Source organism: Elephantulus edwardii, unplaced genomic scaffold, assembly GCF_000299155.1.
Source record: "Elephantulus edwardii isolate Elephantulus edwardi_28Jun2011 unplaced genomic scaffold, EleEdw1.0 scaffold00129, whole genome shotgun sequence".
Classification (NCBI taxonomy): domain Eukaryota; kingdom Metazoa; phylum Chordata; class Mammalia; order Macroscelidea; family Macroscelididae; genus Elephantulus; species Elephantulus edwardii.
Window position 1 is genome coordinate 5,419,248 of NW_006399879.1, and position 24,146 is coordinate 5,443,393.

The window sequence follows — 24,146 nt, forward strand, 5'->3', positions numbered from 1 at the left end:
GGCTCTGTCTCAGGTGGTCTCTGGCTCCGTGAGGCAGGGGTCCCACGTTGGCTCTGTCTCCGGTGGGTCTCTGGTTATTACAGAGGCTGCTGTTGTCCAGGTCTGGCTGGTGCAGGGGTCTCTGACCCTGAAGGATGAACCCTTCTTCCTCTTCCTTGTTGGTTTTGAGATTCTCAATTTCTGCTGCTGAATCCACTCTGTTTAATGGTGACACTAGCCAATCCTCTTGTGAATAGACTTCTTGTTATGTGACATCAAGTCAAGTACAACTCCCAGTGATCCTGTGAGCAATGGTCCTGAACCTTGCCTATCCTCAGCCAACTTCCCCATCTCAGACATACCTGACCCCACTGCCACTGTCACTGTGACTCTGTCTCATCCAGGGTCTTCCTCTTCTTTGCTGACCCTCGACCCTTCCAAGCATGATGTCCTTCTCCAATGACTGGTGACATGCCCAAAGTATGTGAGACGGAGCTTCAATTTCCCTGCCTCTAAGGAGCAACTTGGTTTTACCCTCTCCAGGACAGACCTGTTTGTTTTCTTGGAAGTCCAGTACTTCCAGTACTAAGTCCAATACTCTTCTCAAGAACCACGACTCAAAGGCATCAATTCTCCCTCTGTCATGCAGTAGGTAGACTAACATGCCCTGTTTGCATGATCCATCCATGTCCCAAAGTCAAAGTCAATGGCCTAGGAAGGTCATTTTGAACAATAAGCCCTTGACACCACAACTGCCTTTTTTTTTTTTTTAAACCAACCTTGTTGTCATCAAGTTGATTCTGAGTCAACTCTGTATGTCTCAGAGGGGGCTGCTCCAAGGGGCCCGCTGGGCTGTGATCTTACCACAGACCAGGCATCAGGAAGGAAGTTAGAACCAGCCTGGGTCGCCCCAGCTCTGCCTGTACTCCCTGGGCAGGTAACGGAGCTCCTGTTCTGATCACTGCACACCCCCAAAGTCAGCCTCACCTCAACACGAAGCCCACTGCCACCACGTCACTTCCAACTTACAGTGACCAGGGACAGAGCAGAGCTGCCCACGAGGTCTTTTCATGGCTGTGGTCTCACAGCAGCAACCACAGCTTTCTCTCAAGGGGCAGCTGGTGAGGTTGAACCACTGCTGAACCACTGCTCCCCCGAGCAAATTTGCATGATACTGGAGTGAGGGGAGAGCTTTGAGAAGCACCTCAATGTGATGACCCCTGGGGACAGAAGGGGACAGGTCAGTGAGCCACCAGCTCGCCAGTTCTCTGTGGGATCCAGCCGGCATGGCAGCTCCAGGTCCCCCATCCACACTGGACAGTCCTCCCAGGAAAGTAGCTCCTGGTCCAGCTGAGCTGTTGCCCCTCTGGCAGTGAGTACCATGTCCCCTCACTGTCCCCACCCTCTGAGGGCAGAGAAAGCCTTCAGGGAGGAGCCAGCACAACAGGGGTCCCTGTCAGCTCTGAGCTCCCAGGAGGACCCAGCGGGAGGTATCAGGAGAGCAGGACTCTGGTGCAGTGGGCTGGGGAGCCTTTTGCAAGACAGGCGGTCGGTCAGTCCCCAGGGCCCTCACTGTGGAGGGCCTTTTCCCAGCTGTGCTCATACAGCGCATTCACAGGCCAATCCTGACGGGGTCCTCACCACACTGTCCACTCTCTGCTCCCATGTCCGTATCTCGGCTTCCACACAGGGGGCTTGAGTCCGGGGTGACCACCCAGGGCAAGTCCACTTGCCTCCCTCAAACCATGCAGACCCGACATGCCAGAGTGAGGTGCCCACTGGTCTTGAACACGTAGGCAAGTGGCCGGGGCTCTGCCACCACTGCAGGCCAAGCCCTCTCTGCCTGGCCATCCTGGGGCAGTGACTCTGGTCCAGCCACTGCCAGCAGCTGATATGGTAAAAAACCAGAGAGAAATGGAGGACCCTCTTTGTGGCAGGACTGTGCAGGACCCTGGCCCTGGGTCCCCGCTGCTGCCCTTCATGGTGCATGGTGCTGTCAGCTGCTGTCCAGCGAGCCTGACTCATAAGACCCACATATAAGACACACATCATGTTCGCTTGCAGTTCAGACCCTGGGGGCCCAAGCGCTCTAAGCACCCGGTGGTCAGGAGCAGGTGACCAGGCCCTTCGACTTGGTCTGAAAGCGCTGCTGAATCTTGTTTGGCATCCGTGACACACAAGCCTCAGCTGACAGATGGTGGTGGCCGAGTGTGGCGTGCATGGCTGAGAGTCGAACCCGAAAGACAAGAATTCTGCCGCTGACCCCACCGCCCCTCTCAGCGCGCAGCCCTCGCCTCGGCCCACTTGTTGCTTGTCTGCAGAGTGGACTTCAGTCGCCAGCACCCCCAGGAGTGGCCTCATTTCTGAACTCAGGAGCACTTCTCTGGGCCTCGCTGAAGCGTGCCCCCTGCTGGCCATGGTAGCCATGATGTCGGCAGGGCAGGGCCCTGTGGGGGAACCCCTTTGGGACAGAGGCAGGACACCTCCAGTTAGGATGGAACCAGGGCCCAGAAGTGTGGCCAGCTGGGCAGGGCAGGACTGCTGAGGAAACAGTCCCTGTAACAGACTAATAGGCACCGTCATGGTAGGTGGAGAAAAGACTGAGACTGTCATGATTTCATCCTGGAACCGGTCAACACCCTTGGTACCAGCAGTCAGATTAGGAGATGCATGGTGGTGGTGGTGTTATGTGCCGTTGAGTCACCTGTGACTCATAGCAACCCTATGTACAACAGTCCTAAACCCTGCTCTATCCTGTGCCAATCTTAAAGTCTCTGACACGTCTACCCCCATTACCCCAGTCACTAAATCCATTTCATCAAGGGTCTTCCTCTCCTGTACTGTCCTTCCACCCTCCCAAGCATGATGTTCCTTTCTAAAGACTGGTCCCTCCTTGCAACATGTTCAAAGTAGGTCAGACGAAGCTTCAGAATCCTTGCCTTCAAGGAGCAGCCTGGTCTTACTCTCGGTAGGCTGAACCTGTTGGTTCTCCTAGCAGTCCATGGTACATTCAATACTCTTCTCCAGCACCACAGCTCAAAGGTATCAATTATCCTTCTGTCATCCCTAGTCACTGTCCTGCTTTCTGATGCATAACAAGTAACTGGCAAAGACCATGGCCTGTACCAGGCACCCTTAGTCTCCAGACTTAGGTCGATGCTCTTCAGTTCTCTGGAGAGGTCTCTGACAGCAGACTTTCCCAGTGCAATTCATGTTTTCATTTTTGGGCTACTGGTATTAAGAGTGTTTGTTGACTGTGGAGCCAAGCAAACTAAAGCTGTTAACAATCTCAATATCTACACTCTCTATCATGATGCTGCCAATCAGTCCAGTGCTGAGAATCTTTGTTTTCTTGATGTTGAGATTCAATCCATTTTGAAGGCTGCAGTCCTTGACTTTCTGCAGCAAGTGCTTCAGGTCCTCCTCAGTTTGAGCAAGCAGGGTTGTGTCATCTGCATAATGCAGGTTGTTGATGAGTCTTCCTCCAATCCTGATGCCACATTTCTCCTCATACAGCCCAGCCTCCTGGATAATCTGTTCTGCATATAGACTGAAAAGATACGGAGATAGGACACATCCCTGGCGTACACCCTTCCCAATTTTGAACCATGCCGTGTGTCCTTGCTCTGTCTTGACAACTGCCTCCTGGTCCAAGTATAGGTTTCGCATTAGCACAGTCAAGTGTTCAGGGATTCCCATTCTTCTCAGAGTCAGCCACAGTTTGTTGTGATCTGCATTCAAATGCCTTTGTGTAGTCAATGAAATGCAGATAGACATTCCTCTGGTACTCCCTGCTTTCAGCCAGCATCCTTCTAACATAAGCCATAATATTGCTGTCAGGAATTTCCCTGAAATCCTGAAGAATAATGATGTCAGTTTAACGACTAAGGTGCACCTGATTCAAGCCACAGTCTTTCCAGTCACTTGCTATGCTTCTGAGAGCTGGACATGAATGAGGATGACAGGAAAAGAATCAGTGTGTTTGGGTGGTGGCGTTGGAGAAGAGTGCTGACTATCTCATGGATGTCCTACCTTTGCCCGAAGAACAAATGAGTATGTGTTGGAAAAGGTCCAGCCAGATTGCTCCAGGGAGGTAAGATGGTGAGGCCTCGTCTCAGGTTTTGGACATGCCACTAGGAGAGGCTAGTCCTTGGAGAGGGCCCGCGTGCTTGGAAAGGCGGAGGGTCAGTGAAGGAGAGGAAGGCCCCAGTGAGATGAACTGACACAGCATCTGCGCAGGGCACTCAAGTGTGTGAGGGGCGATAAGGATGGCGCCGGACAGGACAGAGTTCAGAACTGCTGTTCTTGGGGTCCTTATCAGAGATGCACACCCACGTTTATTGCGGCTTTGTTCACAATAGCAAAGAATTGAAAACAACATAAGTTCCCACCAACAAACGAATGGATAGAGATGCTGTGGTATATTCACACAATGGAATACTACACTGCATTGAAAAACAAGAAACTCATGAAATATTATTCAAAATGGGTGACCCTGGAGGACATTATGTTGAGTGAAGTATCTCAGTCACAAAAGGGCAAATATTGCATAGGGCCACTGTTGTAAAACAGGTCTGACATCGTGGTTGGGGGGAGACTGAGAAAAAGGGGATAAATAATGTATACTGCATTGAAACAGATGAGTGAAAGAACTGTTTAAAAGGGATATGTGATTAATATTATTGTCATGACAGGAGTCCAGAATGAAGGTTTCACAGTAGAATGGACTTGGGGGGAGAGATTGTATACCAATGAAAGAATTTTTCTTTTACTTTTCAAAGAGAATAGCGAACTGGTGGGGAGGGATGGGCAGGGAGAAAAATGCAACAATGAATGAATGGAAATACAAAGTCTCTGTAAAGGTTCGTTAAAATTAATTTTAAAAATTAGTTTCTTTTTTTTAAAAAAGATTTTTATTATTTTCTTGTGTGTACCATCAAATCAGATCTGACTAGTACAGGAGGAGATTGTCCCTCCATCTCCAGCAGAGCATCTGGTGGATTCAAACTGTGTACCTTTAGGATTGCAGTGCAGCTTCTTGCCACTAGGCCACCAGAGCTCCCTAAAAAATTAGTTTCTTAAAAAACAACAACAGGTTGGAGTGGGTGTGGGTGAGGGACACCAGGCCTGCCAGCCAGGTTCCCACCCTCAGGCAAGGCCCCTCTGCAGAGTGGTCATCTGGCCCTGCAACATGACCTTATAACCTTGTGTCCTGGTGACCTTGCAGGGCCTGCCGCCCGGAGGATGGCGTACCAGGGCGAATGCGTCCAAACTGTGGTTAAGCAGCTCAGCAAATACAGACCCCAGAAGGACAGTCCCGAGCAGTTCCTGGACACCGTGTCCCTTGACCTGCAGGTAGGCTGGGGGCCAAACCAGTCCCGCTGCCGGGGGCTAGACCCGAACTCATCAACCCTCCGAAGGGTCGCCCCCGCTGGGCATCAATCCTAACAGAAACAGCCCACCTCATCGTGTCCCTTGGAGGTGCTTGGGGGTTCAAACTACCAGCCTTCAGGTTGCCAGCCCAGCCCGTTAGCACACCTCTCCCGCAGGGCCGCCCTGCTCTAAAGCCGAAGCCGGCAAGTCGCAGGCCCTGGATGCCCAGGGTGGAAGTCTGGATTTTACTCACTGTCACAGCGTGTTGACCCAGCTGTCCCCAGAGTCATGCCCAACATCCAGACAGAGCGTGACAGATGATTCATGCCCCCATGGCATGGGGCCACATCCCCGTGGTGCTGTCCTCAGTCTAAGGTCAGAAGAGTACACCCGACCTTCCCTGGACTCTGTCCTTAGTCACCTCTCCCCCACGACCCCTGCAGTGTCACAGGAAACTGGGAGAAGCCCTGATCCTCTGAGCTGAGGGCTGGGCCAGGCCTGGAGCAGTGGGGGTGAAAGTGAGCGCACCTCGGGCTGTCCTTGTGTGATGGACCTTTGTTGACCTGGAGCAGAGGGAGTATCCTGGTTTGACAGACCTGCAGTGGGGAAGTCTGTAGCCAGGGACCTCTCCAGATTACTGAGGAGTAATGATGTCAGTTTGAGGACTAAGGTGCACCTGATTCAGGCCATGATCTTTTCAGTCACTTGCTGGACAGTGACACATCTCAGTGGACATCTGAGAGCTGGACAGTGACTAAGGATGCTTGAAAAGGTGGAGGGGCAGTGAAAGAGAGGAAGACTCTCGACCAGGTGGGTTGAGTGTGTGGGAAGTTGAGAGGGTGGCACGGGATAGGATGGTGTTCAGATTGGTTGTTCAGAGGGTTCCCATGAGCTGTACTTGACCCGATGGCACTGAACCACAACAGGATGCAGCCAGGCCTAGAATAGCAGGCCTTGGCGGTGACTACTTCGGGCCATCCTGGTGTGACAGGCCCGCTCTGACTTCCAGTTCTCACTGTTCAAGACTGGAAGGGGACAGTCCCAAGGTCAAGAGCAGTGGCCTCTGCAGGTGGAGGTGGGAGTAACCTCAACTCCAGTCTGAGCAGAACTGGGAACAAGGGTCCAGGGAAGGAGGCTTGAGGACGCAGAGCCCCCAGTGCAGTCCCAGCCCTGGGCAGAGGGCAGCTCCAGACCCTGCGGGCGAGCACGGGGCACACGTCCCCCACTGTTGCTGTCTGGTCACTTCGGACTCACACTCGTGCCAGGGCAGAGCTGGCCTGTAGGTCTTCCACAGCTGTAGTGCCCATGAAGCAGGCTGCCTTGTCTTTCATAGAGTGGCTACAACCACTTGGCCAACTGACCGGAAGAGATCTATATTTGTCTCCATCCCAAAGAAGAGTGACCCGAAAGAGTGTGGAAACTATAAAACAATCTCATTGATTTCACATGCAAGCAAGATCCTACTGAAGATTATCCAAAAACGACTGGAATAGTATACCAGCAGAGAACTGCCAGAAGTCCAGGCTGGGTTTAGGAGGGGTCGTGGTACTAGGGATATTGTAGCTGATGTTAGATGGATCTTAGCTGAAAACAGGGAATACCAGAGGAATGTCTATCTGTGTTTCATTGATTATGCAAAGGCATTTGACTGTGCGAATCATAACAAACTGTGGCTGACTCTGAGGAGAAAATGGGAATCCCATTGAATTTGAACCACTGACCTATTGATTAGCAGCCCAAATGCTTAAATCCACTGTGCTCCTTAAGGGCCCCCCAAGTTTGTCACAGTAGGTTAGACCCCCTCACCTGCCATGCCCCCACTACAGGAACTCATACAGGCCAGGTAGGGGCAGTGTCCCCTCAGAGGGTGACTGCTGGCCTCGAGGAGGAAGAGCCGCCACCATGCTACACCCTCCGCCCTCCGCCCTCCACACGGGGAGCCCTCCTGCTGGCCTGGTCACACTGGTCCCCACAGCCTCAGGCGGCCCCTGTCGCATGTCTGCCACAGCATGTCCTGACCTCTCCCTGCATGTGGTGACGTGTGTGATGTGTCTGCACCCAGTCATTTGTCCAACCCTGGCAGTCCCCAGGAGAGGGCGCGAGTGGCCCGGCCCCGGGGCTTCTTTTAGATGCTTCTGACACTTCCCACGGTTTTTCCTAAGAACCCTCCAGTGTTGCACCTCGAAACTGGAACTTGCTTTCAGCTTGAAAACTGCTGAGCTGATCTCCCCCTTGGGGTTTCTGAGGCCAGTTCTTTGCACAGTCAGTGGAACACTTTGCTTTGTCGTCTTGAGATGCCCTTTGAAACCTTCTGTCAACTCTCTTAATAATTTCTTTCCTTTGTTTTGGCTTCCCTATGTTGATGACCAAGTCCAGAATCTCTTCTGACGTCTATTTTTGGGTCTTTCTTTCTTGCCTTTGAAATGACCATTTGCTTTGGTCGTGACTGTTGATGTCCTGGATGTCATCATACAACTCTGTCATTAGCGTTGACAGCATCAAATCTGTTCTTGAGATGCTTTTCGAATTCGGGTGGGATAGACTCACAGTCCTATTTTGACTCCCGTGGCTTTGTTTTCATTGTCTAGATATTCCATCTCAATTGGCAATTAAGTACATGGTGGTCTCTTCCACGGTCTTGTTCTGACTGTCGATACTGAACTGGAGAAGAGTGCTGAACATACCGTGGACTGCCAGGAGGCCAGACATCCTGGAGAGGGGGAAACCAGGCTGCTTCTTGGAGCAAAGGATTTTCCAGCTCCGTCTCACATCGTTTGGCCACATGGCCAGAAGGGACCAGTGCCTGGAAAAGGACATCATGCTTGGAGGAAGACCCCAGATGACATGGGCTGACAAAGTAACTGGGGTAGTGAGAGTAGGTGTGTCAGAGGCAGTGAGTCAGACACTGGCTCAGGATAAGGGAGGGACCAGAGCTACTGTGCTTAGGGTCGCTATGGGTCACAGGTAACTTGACACTGAACAATAACAACTGATTCAGAAGCTGCAATGTACACGTTTGTATTCTGTTGTGCTGACTGCTGCCTGGCCTGGGTGTCCAAGGTTGTCAAGCCTTTAGAGAAGCAGACGTTCTACCGAGGAGCCAGCCTTCTGGGTAGTCGCCAGTGCCCTAAACACAGTGCCACCAAGGCTCTCTCAATGCAGACCTGTTCCGGTCGAGGGGATTCTGACTCATGCTGGACCCATGTGTCTACAGCTGTGACCTCGGAAGCAGATCACCAGAGCCGTCCTCTGACTGAGACAGAAACAGGAGTGCGCCTGGACGCATGCCTGACACCCCACTCCGACCCTCCCTGCAGTGCCCATGGTGGGTTTGAACCGACAGCCTCATGGATTTGAACTGCCAACCTAGTGCATTGTGCCACTCAGGGGCTCTGTTGTTCCGCTCAGCTCCCAGCCCGTGGCTTGCTGTGGCTGGGCGTGGCCTTTTCTGGATGGTTCCTTTCACTTCCCACAAGCGCGATGGCGGAATTAAAGGGGACAGAAGCCGTAGCGTTCTGGACACTCATTTCTAAATCCCCTTCACCATCGCCCCGTCCACCTCTCCGCGGCCCTGCCCACAAACACGGACCTTCTTTCTGTTCTGAAATGCTGTTTCCTTCCTGAACAGCTGGCGCACCACGTGGTTCCTTGGGGTCAGTGAGGTCAGTCCTGCTGTGGCCCCGAAGCCGCCCACCTCCTGCTGTCCCCTCGTGTGACCGCTGCCCGCAGGCCTGTGGGCACGCACCTCCTCAGTGGTGTCACCTCCTCCAGGCTGGCGCCTGTGCCTGTACCCACGCCGAGAGCAGGAGAGCCGGGTCCCTGGGGGCTCAGTCATCACCGTGTGGCCGCAGCCCCTCCTTCCTCCCGTGATGTATGAGGATCACCCACAAACGGGCCCCTCTACCCGTCTCCCTCCAGGAGCTGAGCCCCATCAAGCGGGCCTTCATCCTGGATGTCCTCTCTGGGTGCCTCGAGTACCAGAAGTTACTGAGAACCGTGGTGGACGCCTTCTACGCCCGGGACGGACGGTTCTGCCTGTGGGCTGACTACAGTCTCTTTGAGGGTGGGTACCTCTCTGTCCATGTCCTCCTGGGTCTCTGTTCACTCGGGGTCTCCACAGCCCTCACCTCCCTGCACACCCTCAGGGTTGCCCTGAGGATGAGGGGTGTGCTACCCCACCTTACAGACATGTTCACTGAGTCCCTGCCTGGCTGATGGCTAGTTCTCACCCCCAGGACTTCTGTCCAACCTCAGTGCAGACAGACGTGAGCCCCAGCTGGCCCAGTCCAGCCAGACCTGCCTCTGGCTCTCAGGGAGGCCCCGTCTGTGCAAGGATAGAATGTGGAATGGGTGGATTACCCAGTAAGCAAGGGACCAAACAGAAGCCAAAACTGATTGCTGTCAGGTCAGAGCTGACTCAGGGCAACCGTCCGTCCAAGGCTGTAGGTGTTCATGGGAGGAAACTGCTCACGGAGCAGCCGGTCGGTTTGAACTGCTGCCCCTGGGCAGTTAGCACCCCAGCACTTAACCTGCAATGCCACCAGGACTCCTTAAGTGAGGTACGCATGGGTCCAATGGTGCCGTCCCCGACTCTGCAGTGCGTGATGTCATGGGTCCCCACCAGGTGGGAAATGTGAATTTCATGCACGTGGAATCTCTCACAACAGGTGGACTAGGAAACGCAGTCCAGACAGTAAAGGTGCTGTGTGGTCCAGCTGGCGCATACCGTGTCCACCACGTCATCTGCCCCCACCCAGAGGCCAGCTTGGGCAAAGTCACCAGCCCTTCACAGACAGGATCCTGCCTCTAACCCCAGGACCCATGGGCAGGCCTTGGCCGGGGCCAGCGATGTCATCTGGACTGTGCTGAGGGTTAATGAGCTGCTGTGTGTTCGCACTGGACTTCTGCAGGCTTCTGACACTGCTTTACAGGGGTGGCATCCATGGCAGGACGACCCCTGTCTCCACTGGGAGAGGGCCTTCTGGCCTTGAGACTCTGCCCCAGGAGGGGTGAGGATGAGGGTTTTGGGGTCCCAGTCACCCTCAGCAGCCCAGGCCACACAGCAGGTGGTGTGAGCGCCCAGGACCCCCGCCAGGCCGAGGGATGTCCATGCTCCACTGGCCTCGAGGTCCGTGAGCTCACTAAGCTACTAAACTGAACTGACAGTATTTCAGCTCTCGGCGGGGGCACCTGGTGCACATTGAGAGTTTCTGGAACCTTCGAGGAAGGCTTTGAAGGCCACAGCTTGCTCCCCAAGGCACTTGGACCACTGTTGTGTTCTGGATGCCTTTGCCCACTGCCTGCCCACGCGGGGAGGTCCTGGTCTGGAGGACCCTGCGGCCCCCGGTGAGGGGAGCCCGCTCACCTGCTCATTTGACCCCTCACCCCACAGTGATCTGCTACCTGGCCACGTTCCACGTGCAGGAGCTCGGCTTCCGGCTCTTCCGTAAGATCGTCTGTTCCCAGCCCCGGGACAAGATGCACAAGGTGAGTGGGCGCACCGTGTTCCTAAACCTGATGTGGGAGACCCTCCCCTAAACCTGAGGAAGGGGGGACCCCATTGCCGGAGTATCTTCAGCTACAGTGACCCTGTTGACCAGCAAAACTGCCCTGTTGTGTTTCTGAGTTGGTGAAGCTTTGTGGAAGCGGCTGGTGGCTTTGAACCGCTGGCCACCTGTGCTTCATCCACCTAACAGCAGGGCTCCTAAACGCCAGGGCCCCCATCCAGCGGTCACTGACTAAACCCTCCAGTCACTCGTCCATCTGTCGCCGACCCCTGGAGCTGGCTTGAAGGGAGCAGACGCCGGATGGACCACTGCGACACAGGCGCCCTCCCTGACCACGTGTCCTGGGAGTGTGGTCCGAGGTCCTTAGACTCGGTGGCCAGTGCCAGCCAGTGCTTAGCTGTGACTTGTCTATCTGTCACTGTCCTCCAGGCTTCAAGAACCTTGTCCTGCTTCTTCTAACTCCAGCCCAACTGGGGCTCTGAGGGCCAGAGGAAGGGGGAGGGCTGGAGTCCTGGGGTGCTGCCCAGCTTCCCTGCCTCAGCCACGCCTGTGTGCCCCTCACGTCTGTGGACTCCTCGCTGTGTGCAGTGGCCCCTCGAGTTCTGTACTCTGTGCATGGCCTTGCTCCACCTTCACAAAGACCCTGGACGCTCGTTTCTCCAGGAACCCCCAGCCCTCAGCCCCCAGACCTGGACCTCTAACGAGGCGAAATAATGAGTGTGGCCCAGGCTAATTTTTCTTTCCTGTAGGTTTTTCCTGTCCACATAATTCCCAGGGAACAAATACTTTCACAGTTCTCTTAAGCAAGAGTTGTTGTTGTTGTGTGCCGTCAAGTTGCCTGCTACTCATATGGCTCTATATATGACAGCCCTAAACCCTGCTCTGTCCTGTGCCTATCTCACTGTCTCTGACACACCTATCCCGATCACTCCAGTCACTGAATCAATCCACCTCATAGAGGATCTTCCCCTCCTGCATTGTCCCTTCACCCTCCCAAGCATGACGTCCTTCTCCAAGAAATGATCCCTCCTTGCAACATGTCCAAAGTATGTCAGACGAAGCTTCAGAATCCTTGCCTCCAAGGACCAGCCTGATTTAACCCTCTCCAGGATGAATGTTTTCTTAGCAGTCCATGGTATTCTCAGTATTCTTATCCAGCACCACAGCTCAAAGGCATCAATTCTCCTTCTAGCCTCCTTGATCATTGTCCAACTCTCTGATGCATAACAAGTGATTGCGAAGACCATGGCCTGTATCAAACGCACCTTAGTCTCCAGAGAGACACCATTGCTCTTCAGTACCTTGGAGAGGTCCCTAACAGCAGACTTTCCCATGGCAACGCGCCTTTTAATTTCCTGGCTACTGGTGCCAAGAGTGTTGATTGTGGAGCCAAGCAAACTAAAGCTGTGTACAATCTCAATCTCTTCACCATCCATCCTGATGCTGCCAATTGGTCCAGGGGTGAGAATCTTTGTCTTCTTTTTTTTATTGTATTATTTTTACATGTACTGTCAAATCAGATCTGACTGGTACAGGAGGAGATTGCCCCCTCCTTCTCCAGCAGAGCATCTGGTGGATTTGAACCACGTACCTCTGGGATTGCCGTGCAGCGTCTTGCCACTAGGCCACCAGAGCTCCCCTTTGTCTTCTTGACGTTGAGCCTTAATCCATATTGGAGGCTGCAGTCCTTGACCCTCTGCAGCAGGTGCTTCAGGTCCTCTTCAGTTTCAGCAAGCAAGGTTGTGTCATCTGCATAACACAGATTGTTGATAAATCGTCCACCAATCTTGACCCCACATTTCTCCTCATAGTGCCCAGCCTCCCGGATAATCTGTTCTGCATATAGGTTGAAAAAGTATGGAGATAGGACGCATCCCTAGTGTACACCCTTCCCAATTTTGAACCATGCAGTGTTCCCTTGCTCTGTTCTGACGACTGCCTCCTGGTCCAAGTATAGGTTTCGCATTAGAACAATCAAGTGTTCTGGGATTCCCATTCTCAGAGTCAGGCACAGTTTGTTATGATCCACACAGTCAAACGCCTTTGCATAATCAATGAAACACAGATAGACATTCCTCTGGTATTCCCTGCTTTCAGCCAAGATCCATCTAACATCAGCTACAATATCCCTAGTACCACAGCCCCTTCTAAACCCAGCCTGGACTTCTGGTAGTTCTCTGCTCATGTGCTGTTCCAGTCGTTTTTGGATAATCTTCAGTAAAATCTTGCTTGCATGTGAAATCAATGAGATTGTTCTATAGTTTCCACACTCTGTTGGGTCACCTTTCTTTGGGATGGTAACAAATACAGATCTCTTCCAGTCAGTTGGCCAAGTGGTTTCTTTTAAAAAACAACAACAAACCAAAACAACAAAAGGCTGGACAGAAGGTTTTTCTAAGAGACCTTTGAGAGGTGTTGTGGGGTTTTTTTAAATTTTATTATTTTTTGTGCATGTATTGTCAAGTCAGATCTCACTGGTACAGGAGGAGATTGTCCCTCCTTCTCCGGCAGAGCATCTAGTGGATTCGAACCGTGTACCTTTGGGATTGCAGTACAGCTTCTTGCCACTAGGCCACCAGAGCTCCCCGAGAGGTGTTTTTGAGAGATCATAGTCCCAGGTCGGGGTTAATTTCACAGCCTGTGACCTGCGCGGGGGCTCAGGGCCACTCTCGGGACCGGTGTGTGTAAGGACGGTGTGCTCAGAATGACCTGTTCCTGAGAGGACCCTGCCGCTGGGGAGACCCTCATTGGGGGAAGACCACACAGTAGGGAGGACTGCCACCCAGAAGGGTCAGGGTCACCTTGGGAACACGAACGTTTCAGAGAATCCACCTTTGAGAGGACCGCCCTCGGGAGGGTTGTGGGTTTGGGGTGGTCTTCACTCCGGAGGCCGACACTTGGGAGGACTCACCCTCAGGCGGACCCACTCTCAAGAGGACTGGTGGTCTGGAGGATTCTAGCTCTAGGGCACTCACATTTGGGAGAGTTCTCGCTTGGGAGGACCATACTCAGGAGGACTCACCTCAGGAGGACTCACCCCCTGGGAGGACCCTCCCCCAGGAGGATCCACCCCTGGGAGGACTCACCCTCAAGAGGACCCACCCCTGGGAGCACTCCCCCTCAAGAGAGACCCACCCCCGCAGGGAGGACCCTACCCCAGGAGGACCCACCCCCAGGAGCACTCACTCTTGGGAGGACCTAACTGTGGAGCACTCACCCTCAGGAGGACTGGTGGTCTGAAGACTCTGGCTTTGGAGCTGCTCTAAGGCCATGCTCAAGAGGACCCTCCGTCGGGAGCCCCCACTCTCAGGATTCCCCTCCCTCGGGAGCCCCCACTCTCAGGATTCCCCTCCGTCATGAGCCCCCACTCGTGATTAGTGCCCTGATGTCTGTGTCCAGGAGCTCGTGTGCTGAGAGCTCCGTGCTGGGCCTGGAAAACAGGAATGAAGTCTTGGTTCCAGGCTGTCACTGCTGTGCATGGGAATGACTCAGCCAGTGGGGTGTACTGACTCATGGGGGGCCTCAGCCCAGAATGGCCTCGCTGGACTCCCCAGGCCTTGATCTGTGCTCCCAGGAGAGCCTGCCTGCCTTGGGGATGGGCCGTGTGACAATTCCTGGAGGGAATAAGGTGGTCCCACCATCCCCAGGCTGTGCATCCACGTGCTAATGGGATCAGCTGATGGGCAGAGGGCCCACTCCCACTCACACACATTCTCTGGGTGGACCACCCTGGCCACTCCCCCATTGTGGATCGTAATCCATTCTGGAAAGTTGTGTTTGCAGGTGTGGGATGTGTTCCTGGATGGGCAAATGGGTCAAGAACCAGTGGCTGGGCTTGAGGAAGGTGGGGGCCAGGAAATGGAGCAGCATGCAGAGATGGACATTAGGTGGGAAAGAGCGATCAGATTCGGGGGGGTCTTTGGGCCCCTAGAGGGAGAAAGGACCCAGGTGATGGACCTGCTCAGAGGGCCGCTCCCACCAGCTTTGTGGAGGGCGCCCTCTGTCATCCACCTCCTGCCTTCCTGCAGTGTGGCCTCTCCTCTGACCTCTCCTCCCACCTCCCTCCTGCCCTGCCCTGCCCCTGTGAGAAGGGGATCCGGCCCAGGTGGTGGGGCCCTGAGAACTCTGCTCCCCTGTAGTTCCTCAGGTTCTTCTTCAACCCCATAAACCTGTGCTCCTGGATCAAGGACGAGTGGAGCTTGGTGTATGAGACCACCCACGTCAAGGAGAGCTGGATCGACCCCCTGATGAGGTGGGTGAGGACAGCAGTGGGGGCAGGGTGCCCAGCAGATGGGCCATGCTGTGTGGGCAGCCAGCTAGGTGTGCTGTGAGGGGCCGAGGGGCTAACTGTGTGCACCTTGGAGCCAAGGATGGTGAAGCTTCATCTCTCAAACTTGGGACATACAGCCGGGTAAGGCTGTTCCTTGGGGCGTACTTGGAAAGGTGGAAGGACAGCAAAGGAGAGGAAGACCCTCAGTGAGATGGACTGACAGTGACAGCGGCAATGGCTCTAGTGTGTCAGAGACGATGAGGATGGTTGGGACAGGACAGGGCAGCGGTCAGATCTGTGGTTCACAGGATCGCTGAGTCCTCCCCGACAGCAGCCAACAACAGTGAGGAGCCGGAGCCGGAGCCTCGAGTCCCGTCTGTGCCGCCTCCAGGAGGCTGCTGTGTGACTGATGGAGGAGCAGCCCCCTCTACTCGGGAACACACCTACTGAGCAGGGCGCTGAGATGGTGCCCAGTGGTTGAGGGGTGAAGTGGGCTCTTTGGCCAATGGCAGCACACCTCCATGGGTGCCTGCCAGGCCCCAGCCCAACCATGGACCCCAGGGTGAAGTTGCAGGGGACACACACCACAGACCCCAGGATAGAGGACACCACGGCCCCAGGGTGGAGGTGGGAGAACAGACACCATGGATCCCAGGATAGAGGTGGGAGGGTACCATGGACTCCAGGATAGATGTGGGACTACACCATGGATCCCAGGATAGATGTGGGAGGACACCATGACCCCCAGGATAGAGGTGGGAGGACACACACCACGGACCCCAGGATAGAGGTGGGAGGACACCATGGCCCCCAGGGTGGAGGAGAGGCTCAGCTGTGACTCCGGGTGGATTCAGACCTAGACCCCTCTCAGGCCCTGGAAAGGTACCATCCAGGCCTGTCACTGCAAAACTGCCCTCGGTAGCCCTTTGCCTGTGGGCTTGGGGCCCACAGACTCGGCCAGGAGCCCCGGGCCCTGCCTTCAGCCCTGTGGAGAGGCTGCTGGGGTGAGGTGCCGTGGGACCTTGCTGAGGCCGTGCTCCCAGTGTGCACAGACACCCTACCCTTCAACCGATTCCCTGGAGACCGAGGGCCCTGGGAGGCCGAGTGTCCCCTACAGCTGACCGTTGCCCTGAGGGACCGTCCCCAGACCCCATCTACCACCACTGGCAGCACTGGAGAAGCCTCCTGGGCACAGGGATGGGCTCAGAATCTGCTGTCGCTGGGCCCCACAGGACCTGGCGTCACAGTGTCACCTTCCTCCCCACCGTCTCAGATGTGGCCTCCCTGTGTCCCTTGGAACCCAGCCCATCACTCACTTCCCACTTCTCCTCACCCTGCTCAGACACTGGACCTCAGCAGACTTGAGGCTCCTCCCCACAGCCTCCCAGTGGCCAGGGATCTCCCAGAGGGTCCAGGGGAGCAGTGGGCAGGGCTGGTGTGCAGACAGAGGGACCCCAACTTTGATGCAGCCTCTCCAGAGCCCTGGCTCGGGGCATCCCCTAAGCTGCCCAGGAACATCCAGACCCCGAGGGAGACACGGGCTCCAGGCCCCTCACCCACTCCCTCCTGCGGCTTCATCCCACCAGCCAGTCCTCACAGCACAGCTCCAGAATATTCCTCCACAATGGCAGCTTCTCCCTCCCCGGCTCACTCCCCCCGCCATCTGTCTGCCTGGGTTAGCTCCCTATCCCAGCTGTCCCTCCTCAGATGTCCCCTCCCTGCAATGGCACTCCCTTGCCCCCCAGTGGCCCACCCTCCCAGGTGGCCTTGAGGAAGGAAGCCTCTGGCCTCTGTGTCTTCATCTGAAAAAGGGGCACGTCAGTGCATCATGGGGTGGAATTGGCTCTGTGCTTGCAAAGCAGCAGTTCCTGGGAGAGAGGGCCTGTCAGTCACTGTTAACACCCATCCTGAGGCCTGAACACTGGTCCTGGGGGTCCAGCACCCCGTTTACCTGCTCAGCCAACACTCCTTCTGAGCCCCTTCTCCCACTTTGGGCTCCCAGGCTGCAACCAGAGATTCAGGAGCTGCTCAGAGAGCTGGAAACGGCGTCAGCCAATCAGGCCTCTGTTGTGAAAGCCAAGACCAAGGTCACAGAGCCCAAGGAGTTCAAGTTGACTGTTCCGAGGCCCCGTGCCATCCCCATGCCCAAGCGTGCACCCGTGCTGGCCAAGCCCAGACCAGTAAGTGGTGGTGGCAGTGGTGGTGGTGGTGGTGGTGGTGGTGGTGGTGGTGGTGGTGTTAGGTGTTGAGTTGACTGTGACTCACCGTGTGAACAACAGATCTGAACCGTGCCCTATCCTGAGCCATCCTCAGTCTCTGGCACAGTCCATCTGGTTGAGGGTCTTCCTCTCTTTCACTGACCCTCCACTTTTCCAAGCGGATGTCCCTCTAAGGAATACTGTCTCCTAGCAACATGCCCAAAGTATGTGAGTCGAAACTATCATATTTGCTTCAAGGAGCACTCTGGCTGCGCCTTCTCCAAGACATATCTGTTTGTTCTTTTGACAGTCCCAGGGACCTTCAGAATTCTTCTCCAACATCACAGACTGAAGGCATCAGTTCTTCTTCTGTCATCCTTTCATTATCCATCTCTCAGATACATAACAAATGACTGAAAAGAAACATGGCCTGAATCAGGTGTACCTTAGTCTTTAAACTGACATCATTGTTCCTCAATAATTTGGAGAGGTCTCTGACTGCACACTTTCTCAAAGCAATACATCTCCTGATGTCTGGACTGCTGATTCCAAGGATGTTGTTTTTGGATCCAAGAAGATAAAGCTGTTGACAGTTACAGTCTGTTCTTCACATATCATGATGTTGCCCATCAGTCCAGTGGTGAGAATTTTTGTTTTCTTGAAGTTGAGAAGCAATCCATATTGAATACTGTAGCCTTGATCCTCTGCAGCAAGCACTTCAAGTCCTCATTTTCAGCAAGGAAAGTTGTGTTATTGTAATAACATAAGTTATTGATGAATCTTCTCTGATCTTGATGCCACATTCTTCTATATAGAGTACAACTTCTTGAATAATTCGCTCATCATACAGATTGAATAGGTATCAAGAAAAGATCCAACCTTGACACACACCTTTCTGAATTTTTTTAACCATGTATTATTTGTTTCTCTCTTCACACAACAGACCACTGGTCTTTGTATAAATTTTGCATGAGCACAATTAAGTGTTCTGGGATTCCCATTGTCCTTAAATCAGCCATCATTTGTTCTAATCCACAGTCAAATGTTTTTGCATAGTCAATGAAGCACAATTAGACGTTCCTCTGGTGTTTTATTTCTTTCAGCCAGCATCTTCCTGATGATACCCCTGGGGCCATGGCCTCTTTTAAATCCAACTTGAACTTCTAGAAGTTGTAAACTTCTAGCTATTTTCATTATCTTCAGCAGTGTGCTTGCTTGTGATATTAATTATATTGTTTGGTAATTTACACTTTCTGTTGGATTACCTTTCTTGGGAATGGGCACAAATATGGGCCTTTTCCACTTGGTTGGCCAGATAGCTGTCTTCCAAATTTCCTGGCACAGACTGACGGGTGCATCCAATGCTGCATCTGTTAGTTGAAACATGCCGTTGGTATCCCATTTCATCCTGGAGCCAGTGTCTTCAGTGCAACTTCAACTTCTTCCTGCATTCTCATTGGCTCGTGGTCATACAATTCTTCCTGAACCATTTCATTGTCGACCAATTCTTTTTGTTAACAGTGATTCTGTGTATTCCGCTATCCTCTGATGTTTCCTGGATCGTTCAAGATTTTGTCCATAATATCTCTCAGTATTACAACTTGAGGCTTGAATTCCCCCCCCGCCCTGTTCTTTCAGTTTGAGACATGCCAAGTCCTTTTATTCTCTGACCACCTCTCCACACATTCTATTCTAATACTTTGCCCTCTTGAGCTTCCCTTGGACAACTTCTGTTCAGCTCTCTTACTTCTTCCCTTTGTTTTGGCGTGTTGACACTCTGATGTAACATTGAGGGTCTCTTTGAAATCCGTTTTGGTTTTTCGTGGTTCTTGATTCTGAGGAGCTGAGACATCTGCATGTGTGCAGGCTTGCCACCTTCCAGGAGAGCCGTGCCACCTGACTGTGTCCCGGCACAGAGACTGAACCCCACGGGTCAGAGGGCTGTCCCTGCCTCAGGCCGTTTGCACGTCTGTGCCCTGTGCACAGAGCCTGTCCCTCTCTTTCTACCTCACTGACTTGTATCATTCAAGATAACCTCCATCACAGGTAAGGGGACAGTGCCGTTCAGATTGCTGTCAGCCACAGAGAGCTTATTGACGCTTGGGAAGCATGGCAGGCTTCTCGGCTTCTCTGACGTCCTCTCCGCCCTATTCCCTACAAGTAAATGTTATCTTTGTGGTACCTTCCCTCATAGCAAAAAGTTCAGGCCTCAAATACACATTCTACAACATCCATGGCAGACAAGAAATCTAGAGCCAGGAGTTAATTAGAAAAACCTGCTTGGGTCAGCTCATTCTTATAACAAGGAACTCTGGTATTCTACTAGGAAGGAATTATTATCCTGCCAATCCAAAACCACGTGGTTTGGATCCACAGGAGAAAGATGAGAAATCTCCTCCCATGTCATTGCCTCTGAGAATCCACTCGAGGCTCCGCTATGAGTTGGTTCCAAGTTGACGGTACACACCCATCTTGAACGTGTCCCGTGACCGGTGCAGTGACCTGACTGCTGCGGGCTGCTTAGCTTCTCAGAACCCATTTACATCGTCAGCAAAACTGGTCCTCTGAGCTCTCCAGACTCAACCTTGCATCCCAGAAGGCTTTGCATGAATCCATCCACTAAATGCGTCTCTTCTCATTGACGAGCTTTCGTCCCCCACAGCATTAGTTTGTTATTGGTGAGTTGCTTGCGCATCTTGTCATTGTCTCCACAGACCTCATTCCTCTTATTCCAGATTCCCAGTGCTGACCACAGACCTGACTCTGAGCAAGACTTTTGTAAACACTTGTTGGGAAGAGGGAATGGTAGATGGCTGAATGAACAGGCGGATGAGTAGATGGATGGAATGGTAGGTGGATGTATAGAATGATGGGTTGATGGATGATGGATAAAAGGTGGGGGATAGATGGGTGGGTGGGTGGATGGACGGATGGATGAATGGATGACAGGAATGGCAGATAGGTGGATAGAATGATGAATGATGGCTAGATGTATAGACAGATGGTAGGTGGACAGATGGAATAGTGGATTAACGAATGGATGAAGGGTGAATGGATAACTAGATGATTGGAAGGATGGATGGATGGATGGATGGATGGATGGATGGAATAGCAGATGGATGGATTATTGGTTAGAACAATGAGTGGAAGATTAAATAAATGATCAGAGCCTCATAACTAAACAGTCCACCATTTACCCCATCTACAGGGTCTTCCACATTTCAGACCTGATTCTCCAAGCTCAGTGTATTTATCTCAAGTCATCTTTTTTTTTAAAATCTTACTGTTGTTATGTGCTATTGAGTCATGTAATAAACTGCTGGCTCCTCTCCGGCAGATTTTCAGAGATGGTAAATCGTATGAGTGGAGATCACCCGTCTTTCCTCTATGGAACAGCTGGTGGCTTTGAACTTTGTGCCTTTAGGTTGTCAGGGCAACTCCTAAACACTAGGCCACCAGACTACTACTTGGTTTTAGGAAGACTCCAGGGGATATTTTTGCTTTAAATTTAAAGATTTTCTCAGGACAGTAATTCTAGGGGTTGATTTACCTTCATTGCTCTGCGAAGTCTGGAGTCCGTGAGAATTTGACAGCCTGTTCTACATTTATCCCCTTTTGATCACGATGTCCGGTAACACTAGCTAGCCATTCATTAAACATTTGTGAAGTGCCTGGTAGGTGCCAAACATATTTGTCAGCCTTATGATTCAACTGCAAACCAAAGAAGACAAACATTTCTGTCCATAAAGAGCACTCATTCCAGGGGGAGATTCAGGCAACAAGCGTGTGGTGGTTAGTCAGTGACAGGCACTGAGAAGAAGCAACACACAGCATGGCCGTCAGAACCATAGACAGGGGTCTGGTTATCGAAGAACTAGGGGAGGCCCCACTGAGAAGGGCCTCTGGACTCCTGGAGCTCCCTGGGGGAAGACTGTTCCAGACAGAGGACCCAGTGTGGGCAAGTGTTCTATGGCAGGGACCTGCATGCATGCAGAGGCCAGCCAGAGGGGCAGGAGAGTGAGGACAGGAGGGAGCAGAGGTGAGTCACCCAGTCATTCTGGGAACTTTGAGCCTTTGTAAGTTTGCAGAGTCCCTCAGTGATGGGTGTGGAGAGAGAAGGAGGCGAGGGATGTTTAGAAGCAGATGGGCAGGACTGGTAGATGGAGGTGGGTGTGAGGGGCACTGAGAGACGCTGTGAAGACTTGACTTGAACGAGAAATGGGCAGGGCAGGGCTGAGAGGGCAGGGGACAGACAGGGTGTCCTGGGCCGCCTGTGAGTCTGCAGGTGAGGAAGGCATGGCATTAGGAGAATGATGTAGGACTCTGTAGAGTTCAGGCTGCTTCCTGGACAGGCCCTGCTCCTGCCATGGTCACCCCCGTGGACACGTCTCAGCCAGCCCTGGTTCCTGCACTATGACGTCAGAGTCCAGTTGCTTTCACAGAGTCCAGACCACTCCTTCAGCGTCTCCTCTGACCGAGCTCTGTCATCTGTGGCCTCCTCCCTTGTCTCTCTGCAAGCTGTCCCCCTTCCAGCTCTCTGCCCACCCTCACTGGCCCATGCCGGGCCTCGGGCCCCTGTGTTTCCCTGCTGTCTCTGTGAGCATCTGTCCCCGCCCCAGTTCTGGTCAGAGCCCAGCATGTTCACTTCCCCTCTCCCGCCCACACCTGAGGTTGTGCTGGACACCAGCTGGCCGCCAGCCCTGGCATCCTGGGCATCGCCCCCGATCTGCAGCTGTCTGACCCTGGCTTTTCTCTCCTCCTCCCACAGGTCCCACAGAGTACCTACCAGCTGCCCCCAGAGCGGCAGCAGCTGGAGCGTACCAAGAGATATAACCGCTGGCTGGCCGAGGTGAGCCCCAGGGGACGAGGTCCTGCCCGTCATGACCACTGTTGGGGGGGGTGTGCCAGTGCAGGACACTCACCTCAGCTAGTTGTCTCCAGTGTAGAAGGAGAAAAGTGGACAGGTCACACGGTGCAGCGGGACTGTCCTGCACCACCAGGGATAGTCTCGGCGTGCTGGTCACTCTTACACCCCACTCTCCGCTATCTGAGAGCAGGATGGCTCCCTGCTGGAAGCCTTCTGGATGATGGAAGGGGGGAGGAGGAGGAGGAAAGGCTGGCCGCTCGCCTTGTCCTGGAGGGCCCCAAGGTCCCCAGGAGGCCACGGGCCGAGGCTGAGTCCCGTGTGACCACAGGAGCTGCTGCTGAATGCGAACTTGGAGGAGCTGCGCTGTGCCATGCCCAGAGCCCGCAGGGAGACCCCAGCAGAGGTAAGGTCTGCCCTCATCCCAGCCCCGGCAAGAGCAGGTCCCGCCACACGGAGTGCTTCCAGGTGCCAAGTCTCCCACTAGACACTAAGTCCCAAAGTTAGTGTCCTTCCACCAACGGCCATTGAGGGGCAAATGTCCTGTGATGGTGGGAGGGGACCCCCGGTGCCTGCCATGTTCCTGCTGAGCAGGTGGAAGCAGGAAGGTGTAGAAGGGTCATTGTGGACAAGAGGTAATGCACAGGAGGGCCAGTGTAGACAGGGCAGGCATGGAGGGGCCAGTGTACAGGAGGGCCAGTGTAGACAGGGCAGGCATGGAGGGGCCAGTGTACAGGAGGGCCAGTTTAGACAGGGCAGGTGTGGAGGAGAGCGAGTACGTGGGAGGGAGGTGTAGACGGGGCAGGTGCAGAGGAGAGCTGGTATAGATGGAGGCAGATGGAGGTAAGTGTGTACTCTGGCAGGTGTTGTTGTTGTCAACAATATGAAATCAGAACCGACTCATCGCTGAGCCCCTAGTAGGTCTCAGAGGCTGTAAATCCCATGACAGGGGTCTGCCCTGCTTTCTCCTTTGGAGCAACGAGTGGACTCAAACAGCCCACTAGGCCAACAGAGCAGGTGTAGAGGTGGGCAGGTGTAGAGGTGAGAGGATCTAGGCGTCGGCAGGTGTCGATGGGGTAAGTGCAGAGATGAGAAAGTGCAGAGGCAGGCAAGCTTGGAGGTGAACAGGTTTAGATATGGCCAAGTGTACAGGTGGTAGGTATAGAGCAAGAATGTATCAAAGCAGACAGATATAGACGTGGGCAGGTGTAGAAGAAGAGAGGTGTAGACACAGGTAGGGGTACAGGAGGGCAGGTGCAGGTGCAGGTGGACAGGGGGACATGTGTAGACACATAGGTATAGAGGCAGGCAGTAATAGAGGTAGCTAGACATAGAGGTGGGAAGGTATTGAAGGGGGCAGATATAGAGGCGGACAGGTGTACAGGTGGATACATGCAGAAGTGGGAAGGTGTAAAAGTGTTAAGCTATAGATCTGGGCAGGTGTTGAGATAGATGAAGACAAGTATAGAGGTGGACAGGTGTCAAGGTGGACAGATGTGGGCAGGTGTAGAGGTGGAAAGGTGTGGACAGATGTTAGGTGTATCAGAACATTGGGGAAGAATGTTCCCAGGTAAAACGGGAACAGCAGCTGTCTGAGTTTTCCACATGGAATATTTAATTCTTCAGAGAGAAAAAGGTGCATTCTGAGTATATTTGTATAAAAGATCAGGGCCTAGGAAGAGAATGGCTTCTCCTCCCGATGCTCACACTGTCAGCTGACCCCCTTCTGCCCAAGAGCCCACCTGAGTACAGAGGAGCTGGACGGGCCCCCAGGGAGTGGGCGATAGTGGAGCTCCAGGGAGGTGACCCTTTCCTGGCTGTCCCCCACTTCCCGAGAGTGTCACTCAGGAGTGGAGGGATGGGAGAGTTGGGGAAGATCTGATCAGGGTTGGTCAGGAGACCACTGAGATCCCAACCCTCTAGGCCAAAATGTCCTACCCATCTTTGGTCCCCAG

At 53.5% G+C, this 24,146-nt stretch overlaps 1 protein-coding gene across 1 annotated transcript in view; it reads left to right on the forward strand.

Moving 5' to 3' along the window:
* The first annotated feature begins 5,223 nt into the window (after positions 1–5,223).
* The window catches only part of LOC102873821 (plectin-like), a 43,587-nt gene continuing 24,664 nt past the window's right edge, over positions 5,224–24,146 (forward strand). The window contains exons 1-7 of the mRNA XM_006893655.1: positions 5,224–5,334; positions 9,271–9,415; positions 10,745–10,839; positions 14,999–15,111; positions 17,132–17,309; positions 22,096–22,176; positions 22,523–22,597. Coding sequence (XP_006893717.1) covers positions 5,224–5,334; positions 9,271–9,415; positions 10,745–10,839; positions 14,999–15,111; positions 17,132–17,309; positions 22,096–22,176; positions 22,523–22,597 — 798 coding nt within the window. The remainder of the gene's footprint in view (positions 5,335–9,270; positions 9,416–10,744; positions 10,840–14,998; positions 15,112–17,131; positions 17,310–22,095; positions 22,177–22,522; positions 22,598–24,146) is intronic.